Genomic DNA, 9,232 nt, shown 5'->3' on the forward strand with positions numbered 1-9,232 from the left:
TTCTACCAGCCACGTCTTGCCATATTTTTACACTTTTTCTTATCGAACACCTAAATCTTTCTCAACTATTCCCATCAGTCAGTTATTTTTTTTCAGAACTTGAATTTAACAGAGTTGTACTATATTCTACTGGTTTAGAGGTTTTAAGCTTTTCTAAAGATAGTTTTTGTACATTTCTCCTGCTATAAAGCCTCTAATAAAGGCTTAAATCGTTGCCTAGGTTAAACCTGAAAGGGTACAGCAGCTTAACGTGAATTAAAATTTGGGTGCGGAAGTAATCCCATTGTTTGAATTATTTGGCTCATTTGTTTGTGAAACTGATGATGACTAATGCCCGTAATTTAAGACTTAGCCAAGAAGTTCATATGTTCACAGAAAATGGTTACAAAAGTTTGAGTTTATTACAGAAAGAAATACTAATACAGTGCAAATTCTATGATAAACAAATGATCTAACATTACTCACCCTAAACTAATAAAATAACTACGTTCTAAAAAGACACATGCTGACTTTCTTGAATTGTTAAATACCCTGCTGCCAAGTCAAAATACAAAGTAGCATTTAAAAACATTAAAAGCACTTCCACTGTGAGTGCAGATCAGGCTCCTGAAGAAGTGGACCTGTTTTTTCTACAGGAAGAGGACCACAGTGGGGAAAGGCCTTATCCCAAAGGCTGCTGCTTCATCCCTGAAGAGTTAAACAAACAGATGGCATGGGAGGGTGTTGGTGAAGCTGGCCCGTAAAGACAAAGGAGAGTCCACACTGAAGCTGCTGTGGACCAGGAAGCCAGCTGAAGCTCTTTTGGACAAGGCTGATGCTGTCCTCTTATTTGTTTTTCCACCTATTTTATTTCTTTGGAAAACTCTGAAATGAAAAAAAATGAAACAAGCAGATTATTATTTAGCATACAACACTAGTAATCCTAGAGTTCTGACCTGACCCAGTGGAAAACAATCAATAGTAATAAAGGTTTTGTTGTCTGAGGGAAGAGAATCAGAGATAACACAAAGTAACGAAGACACACGATAGCCCTGCAAACAGCTGAGAAATTGGGGCACTATTTCACAATTTTGTGTGTGGTGAAATAATGGGATCCCACAGACTCTCCTAGGATTTAGGTTAGGCCTGTTTAAAGTGGTCCTTAAACCAGGTGTTGGTACTCTAGGCAGTGTGGGCAGGCGCCAAGTCCTGCTGGAAAATGAAATCAGCATCTCCGTAAAGCTTGTCAGCAGAGGGAAGCATGACCAGGGGGGTCAAACTCCAAGCCTCAAGGGCCGGTGTCCTGGAAGTTTTAGGTTTTTCTGCTCCAACACACCTGATTCAAATGGTTTAATTACCTCCTCACCAAATCATCAAGTTCTCCCGCAGCACGGCCACAAGTCATCCATTTAAAGCAGGTGTTTTAAAGCAAAAACACATCTAAAACATGCAGGAGAGCGGCCCCCGCCCTGAGGAACAGAGTTTGATACATGTGTGGTAGACTGTTTGATTGAACTGCTATGAACGTTTTGAAGTTTTGTTTCAAACAGAGAAAAAGAAAATGTGAGCAGTGGTTAGCTTCACTCCTCTGTGAAAAGTCATCCCAGCTTCTCCAAACTGAGCAGCCACTGATTTCTTTCTTTTCCTTTTTTTTGTTTAATACAAGTAGGACACTGGCAACCCCACTCTGTGATAGTCTGGCAACCCTTCCTCCCCCTGCTGTGTATTTTGCTCCTCTGTGTCTATGTGCTTCTAGGTGTAGCATGGAAGCGTTCCCTGACGCACTCTGTACGCCCGTGACTCATCATCCTATCTGCCAGGTATCTACACCAGTCTTTTATTCACTTATCTGCATGTATCCACCCAGTATTAACTTGTCGGTCGTTCTTGGAATCACAAAGAAAATTACTGGAAAGTTTCAAGCCATTCTCATCCCTCAGCCACACCTCAAAACAAAGATGTGTGGTTAGGGGAGGCAGAGTCATCACATAACATTAAAAATAAAACTAACAATAATAAATAAAAAAAAACAAGTAAATGTATTTTTCTTTCTTTTATATTTGGTTTGTGCTGTAAATATGAGTTCTGAATGATTCCAGTCATTTTAATCACTTTTAACATCAAAATTGCTCAATTTGCCAGTTTCTTCTTCAAACAGCAAAGAGATCCATCAGGTTAGGCAGAGACCTGCTGAGCCCCCCTGAAGAGTGCTCGATCCAACACAAACCAACCTGAGAGCACTCATGTGAACGTACCTTTTTGATTTCTCACATTGGAAGAATAAGCTTTCATTAAAGGACAACTTTTTTTAATCCTGATTTTTTATTTCGCTCACCTATTCATTAGATAATCGCATCAGGGAACAGCTGAGAGAGAAATCTAGCTGCTGCAGAGACACCTCCCAACCAGGCCTTCCTAAATACCCTCAAGACTGCTCTAGAATGAAGGGTTCTGGGACTGGAAGAAAATCCACCAAGACACCATACAGTCAGGGAGAGCAATGATTTTTTTTCAATGAAACACAGACTTTAGGTAGGTGACTGCTTTACTGTGGTCAGTCAGGGCATCATCTGTGTAACTGTTCACTGTGGCCAAAGTGAAAACTGTGCCCCTGTGACCAAGAACCAAGCTCTATCACTGCATCCTCACTGCCCTTATTGCCACAGACTTCGTAAGGCTCCGGATCAGGCTTCATAGAGGCTCCGGTTGAGGAGCCTCTATGTAATTCACTACTGTGATAGTTTGGCGGTCCTTTCTACAGCTGTGTTGTCTTATGTGTTCGTTTCCAGGCGGGGCAGCCAGATCGCCCTCAGACTGCTCTGTCCACCTGTGACTCATCATTCAATCTACCAGATACCTACACCAGTCTCCTCTCTGCTTGTTGGTTTACCTTGTGTGCATCCACCCAGTATTCACGTCTGCTCCACTATAAATCACAAAGATTACTCAGGAATATAAAAAGCCACTCTCATCCCTCAGTCACGCCTTGAACTCCATGCCCTTCACAAAGAATTACGTAAAGTACAGCTGTTCACACTACTCAGTAACAATAAATCTTTAAATCTTTGTGAACACACCTATAAAACTTAAAAAACCGAAGGTCTCATATTCTCTTTAAAGCTGGACTGAAAAGTGTTTTGAAGCCAACATCAGCAGAAACAAACTCATAAAATATGCTTGTTGTAAAATAAAAAAATATTATGGATTTTTTAAACACTGAACACTGAAGAAACAACTCAGGTGTTTTTGGCTTCTTCTTCCATGACCCCCCTGATGTGTGAGGTCCTCAGAGCCACTGAGGTTCACAGCATTCAGCCATTCATCAGTGAGTGGATGACTACCGGTGCAATACAGTTCAGTTTGTTAGAATTAAATGTTCGAACTGGCCAGAAACACCACTGGAGTTTCACTTTTTGGCTTCCCGAAAGATAAAAACCTTCCTCAGATATGGGAATTACTATCAGAACTCGGGTTCAGACCTTTTCAAAAAAGAAGCCACCGCTCCGACTCTCGTTACTGCAGTGGACTGGCTTCATGCCAAAAAACCAGGACCTTTTGCCAGCAGCAGTCGTAACTATTTTTAATTTTAAAAGAAAGGCAATTAAGGAGGAGGACATCTCCACAAACAAGGAGAGGAGAAATGGGGAGCTTACTTCAGACGTGAACACGCTTCTGGCATTTCTTCGTGTTGAAAAAGGCTTCTTCTTACATTTTCACTAGTAATCAACCGGACAGTAGCGGTGTTTTTTACCGGCCAGGGCACAGCCAGGGCGACCCACAAATTATTGACTAAAACTATAAAACCTGTTTAATTAACCTTTGAGAATTTTCAACCAGCTAAAAATGTAATGTAAAAACAAAAAGTAAACATTCTGTCTGAATAAAATGACTCATTACAACATTATAAAAAGGTGCACACTCTCACCTGTAATCATTCATCCGAGCAAAGAGATGAACATGATCACACCCATGAACTGCATGAAGAGGATGAGAGGAGTGAAGAAGGACCACACAGGCCACAGTGCAATGTTAAAGCTGCAAAAAAACAAAACCAAACGTACGGTTAAAAGCCAAATATACTGAAGTGTCTTGCTTTGTCAAGTTGTCACGGTTGCTAATAAGAAATTTGATGTCCAATCATCAGTAAATTCATAACTGGGGCACCAATAGGGCTCAAAACAACAACACAAGAAGAACAAACAAATCCTCACTCTTACACATTTTAAAAGTCAAAAGGTCCGTTTTCACACATTTTATTTGTGCTTCTGTCACAAGACAAAGTAAATAAAATGAACTGGTAAATAATTTAACATTTATTATTATGACGTGAATAATTCATTATTGGGGAAAAAAAGCCCTGCTCAAATCCTACTAACCCTTTAAATAATTAATGATTTATTTTATAAACATAATATTTACATTTATAAGCTGACAACAACAACGATAATAAAGATAAATGTAAACTTCTGAACAGATGAGATTGTGTTTCCATCATGCCGCACTTGTAATAATGAGGAGTTTTGTTTTCATTTGCGTTTTTACCTGCATGACGCAGCGATAAAGGCTGCGGTAGTAACGGGAGGAATGGCAGGATACTCTTGGTCATAGTGCTGGATGCCTTTGAACCACTCCAGGTACACAATGCAAAACGCTGCCAGAGATAAGCTGATCCCGAGGAGAATCAGACCAACATTAAACCACCAGCTGGAAGAACAAAGGAAGGTTCATTTATTGCATCAGCTGTAGATAGTCAGCAGAAAAATAAAGGGTATCACGTTATCGCCTCCTAAAGGTATCACATGTCAGGGCCTCTCTTTGTATGAAATGTGCTGTTCCAGTCCAGATTTTTAATCAGAAAAGACGACAAAAACCTCGGCGACAATGACTATAACAATGCACCACTTGAACCAACAAAGACCTTCTTAGAGCTTTTATACTGTCTGAACATGACATTTACACACAATAAACGTGAAAAAAGCACAGGTTTTACAGGCCATGACAGAAATTGGTTTTAACATTAGGAATCACAACTTTAGATAAACAAGCTATGCCATTTCATACACAATTGTTACCTTTTTAAAAAAAGCAATATAGCGTGTGAAACAAAGTATTTCATGACTCAGCCTGTAGAACCACCTTTGCGAGCTGGGTTAAGTAATCATCTTTCAACTGACCTTTCTACACTCTATATTGTTGTGGAAACCTAATAAGGTCCCACAGCGTTATGAGAACTTTAATTCATTGATATTTGATGGCATTTATTTGAGCCAAAGGTTCAACCACAGCATTTCAGTCGAGCTGAGGTCTGAACTTTAAGTGAGCCATTGCAACACCTTCTGTTCAGACACTTTACTTCAGATTTGTGGCATTAGATCATTGCCCTGTTCCCTGACCAAAGTTTTGTCTGAGCTGCAGCTCTTAGACAGACGGCCTCACATTAAATTGAAGTTTACGTTGTTATACAGAAGAGCTTATAGTCAACTCAATGACTGCAGGGTCCTCACACACTGTGGCTATGAAGCAAGCCCAAATCATCAGCCTCTTGCTTAAAAGTTTGTAAGACTTAGTCTGCAACTTTACAAACCCACATTGTGTGGCCATATTTTTTTTAAGAGAGCCTTAAGTTTGCTTGTGCAGATTCTTAAACATGCAGGACACGGTAAATCCAAAGAAGGTTAAAAAACAAAAACAGCTGGACTGCTATTCTGTAGCTGAAGACGTTTCGTTTCTCATCTGAAGCGCTTAATCAAATTGATAAAGTTTTAAATTGATAAAGCTCCTCGGATGAGAAGTGAAACGTCTTCAGCTACAGAACAGAAGTTGTTATGTTTGACCACCCCTCCAGAGAAATCCACAGATGTTCAGTCTTTATCCAACTGTATTGTTCTAAACTTTAACAGGCACCACAGTAATTGAGGCCTGTACAGTCTGAGATGTTGCTCTCTGAGTTTTGGGAAGTCTCTCTGACCACTGCATGGTCTGACCTCTGGGTAAACTTGTTGGACTCTTTGGGAATAAACATTATCTGTAAAATGATTCACTCCAAATTAATTCCCTCTTCCAGATTGGTAAGGATCAAAGCTTACCTTTCTAAAGTCACAATGCCTTTTCTTCTTAACATGATCTTAACTTACTTTCTAAAGCTGTTTTTGCAGAAGAAAGTCATTGTTGCTTGGACAGTAAAAGAAGAGCAGCATGTTTAGTCTTCAAAATATATTTTTTAATAGAAGGTGGAAAGGCTATGTACAAGAAAATGCAGGAAATTCTTCTGCATAAACACAATGTACACATTTTCCGAAGGCTTTCTTTTTCCTTATAAAAGGTCAAACAGCCTTTTATTTAAGCCTTATTTTAGCCTTTTAATAGACTTTATTTTAACCTGCAAGGTAAAACTGGAGAAATGGAAGAAGTTGGACCTTTTTTCACATAACCACTGTTGTCTATTAATTATTATATCTAGTATAAAGTACTCATGCTATACATCTACTGTGTTTTATCATCATCTGCCACAATAGCTGTGACTGAAATCACAACCCACATTTACATCATTTTACTTCAATTACAGCTCTTCTTTTATGTAATACTGCATTTACCTTTTGATATCATCATTTTCCATAATGACATGGAAGAAATCTGAATAATAGGTCACAGCTACAGATGCCACAATCCAGAAAACGGAGTGTTTGTTGATGCGAGGGAGTGGTTTCACATCTTTTTCATCCTGACCTGAAAGGCAATACAATTGTTAACGCTTTGAAAAGACTACAGTGCCATGTATTCAACAGCAAACTTATATATAAAAAAAACTTCAAAAAAGATATAAAGGTTTAAGTATTGTGACTTTTACTGGCAATATCCTCGAACAGAATTTCAACTAGAAACAGATAATTACTTTACAGCTTTAAACATGAAGGAACAGGGGGGATCAGGCTTTTGCAGTGCCAGTCCATGGACTCTGGAACAACCTGCCTCTTGATATTTGTACCGCAGAGTCTTTACAGGCTTTTAAATCCTGCCTGAAAACTCACTTTTAATTGGAGTTCAGTTCAAGTTCCACGAGATCTTTTATGTTGTGGTTTCCTCGTTTCAATTTGATTTTAGCCTATTTTACTGTTAGCCTATTTATTTTACTGATGGTTTTCCTGTTTGTTTTTAACCTGCTTGTAAAGCACTTTGGTCAACTTAGTTGTTTTTAAATCTGCTATATTAATGAAACTGACATTGACAAATACAATTTTCTATTCGACAGTGTTGTATAAATTATTTAGATACTCTATGTAGACACTAAAACGAGACTAAAGAAATACTAGGATACTAAGAGACAAAAGGATTACAGGATTGTATGGTTACAGACTGAGATTTACCTTATATTAATGCATATATCTTCTCCCTTTAAATATAAGCTGCTTTAAGCTGAAACTGATATTTTGCATCAGAATGCTATTTATCTCTATAATTTACTGGTTGATTAAACATATCAAGGCTTGTTTTTGGCTGCTAAAGTGGTTCAGCATGCTAGACCACTCTGTTCAGAGTTAGCCGTGACCTTGAAGGCTTAAGCAACCAGCCGCCATACTTTTTTAAAAATTATTATTAAGTTTCACTTAACATCTTTCTTGTACAAAACAAGTGGCATCCTATATAATCTTGTCACAAGGACAACTGTGTGTACACAGGTATGCGTGTGTACTGACAATAATGCAAACACTGGAATTTGTAAAGAAATTGGAAATGGGGTTTCTCTGTATCGTATTGCAGAGCTGCCATAGCTTTTATTCACAGACAAAACAATTAAGAATTGCTGGATTTTTGCCAGTGAAGGTCTCAAAGTTAGACAATTGTCCACTTGTACGAAGTGCCTGCAAGACAATTAGAAAGGGGGGAACAAACAAATGCATTCAATCATGTTATCCATTTTACAGTATGTGGGTTGTAAAGAAAGATCAGCTAGCAAACATTACTTGAACAACCATAATGAAATTAATGGGATTTTGTTTAAAAGGACACATTCAGTCTGTCCAGTCTGGATAAACTAGATAGAGTGGCACATATTTGTGTCATAAATTGTGTTTGGAAGACCCAAATTCAATTGCTCAGGAGGCAGGTAGATGATTCACAAGTCTTTCTCATCTAAAACAATGGAGCAGGAAGTTACAAAAACCAAACAGAGATTAAGATTGGGTAGACTAAACTAGACATGACCACTGAGGAGTTGTGAAAGGAGGGGCTGGAAACCAAGGACTATAAACAATGGAGGAAGATAAAGTGACAAGGAGCAGGAAACAAAGTGAAGATTTACAAGAAATCAATCAAACCAAGATAACAGAACCACTGAACCATACCAAAAGCAAGAGACGTGCAAAATATGACACAAATTTAAAACAAAATATCCATAAACCCTAACAGTTTGAGGTCAAACATTTCCATTGTGCTGTTTGACTCAAGTCATTCTACGTTTAAATAACAATACAAAACCTATACATTACCACCTATCGTGGCATAAAGTAACTCTTATTATCCATGGCGACTGTCTTTCTCAGATTTTTGCCACTATTTTAGTATTACAGTAATAGCATTAATGCTTTCTTCGGATGAGGGGACACTTCACCTCAGGTGTGAAACAACGGTAACCATTCGGAGTTAGCTAATAGTTTAGCTTATTTGTTGGCCACCATAACGTTTTGAAGCTTACTCTTTTCATCTTCGACAGTCGTAGTCGTCGTTTGCATAAGAAACTCCGCATCTCGTTTAAATCTGTTCCTTAAAGTCACAAGTTCGCTGTCATCCAACATTTCGTGGCTCCACTCACGTTAACTCGAGATGCTAACTCGTAATTTAAAGGCACTTCCTGTTGAAGCGCACGGTCGCTTTTTAATGACGCAATAAAGGCGACTGTTGTAGTTTTTCCTTTGGTTTTGATCAGAATAAATCCGTATCCAATACATTTTATATATAGATTACATTTTTTTTAAATGTATGCTTATTTGTGCAAATAAAAAACGTGGTTAGGCAGTCTTATACTGACCTTTTCAGGGCTCACTACAGCGAGTCGTCCTCCTCCATCAAACTGTCTTCTGTTCTCACTCCAACTACAGGTGTTGGTCATAAAATTAGAATATCATGAAAAAGTAGATTGATTTCAGTAATTCCATTTAAAAAGTGAAACTTGTATATTATATTCATACATTACATACAAACTCATATATTTCAAATGTTTATTTCGTTTAATTTTGATGATTACAAATGACAACAA

The 9,232-nt window shown here is 38.3% G+C and overlaps 1 protein-coding gene across 1 annotated transcript; it reads right to left on the reverse strand.

Annotated features, from left to right (window-relative positions):
* Window positions 1-377: 377 nt before the first annotated feature.
* Window positions 378-8,836, reverse strand: tmem128 (transmembrane protein 128). Its single transcript, XM_017429951.3, has 5 exons — window positions 8,672-8,836; window positions 6,573-6,705; window positions 4,522-4,683; window positions 3,905-4,014; window positions 378-864 (listed from the first exon to the last, which is right to left on the reverse strand). The coding sequence occupies exons 1-4, from the start codon at window positions 8,769-8,771 to the stop codon at window positions 3,915-3,917; spliced, it is 495 nt and encodes a 164-aa protein (XP_017285440.1). The 5' UTR covers window positions 8,772-8,836; the 3' UTR covers window positions 378-864; window positions 3,905-3,914.
* Window positions 8,837-9,232: the final 396 nt, after the last annotated feature.

Source organism: Kryptolebias marmoratus, linkage group LG4 (genome assembly GCF_001649575.2).
Source record: "Kryptolebias marmoratus isolate JLee-2015 linkage group LG4, ASM164957v2, whole genome shotgun sequence".
Classification (NCBI taxonomy): domain Eukaryota; kingdom Metazoa; phylum Chordata; class Actinopteri; order Cyprinodontiformes; family Rivulidae; genus Kryptolebias; species Kryptolebias marmoratus.

Coding starts and splice junctions, on each gene's coding strand:
- tmem128 (XM_017429951.3), bottom strand. CDS start 8,771: ATGTTGGATGACAGCGAACTTGTGACTTTAAGGAACAGATTTAAACGA. Junction 4,684..6,572: donor GAAAATGATGATATCAAAAG/GTAAATGCAGTA, acceptor TTGTTCTTCCAG/CTGGTGGTTTAATGTTGGTC. Junction 4,015..4,521: donor TTTATCGCTGCGTCATGCAG/GTAAAAACGCAA, acceptor GTTTTTTTGCAG/CTTTAACATTGCACTGTGGC.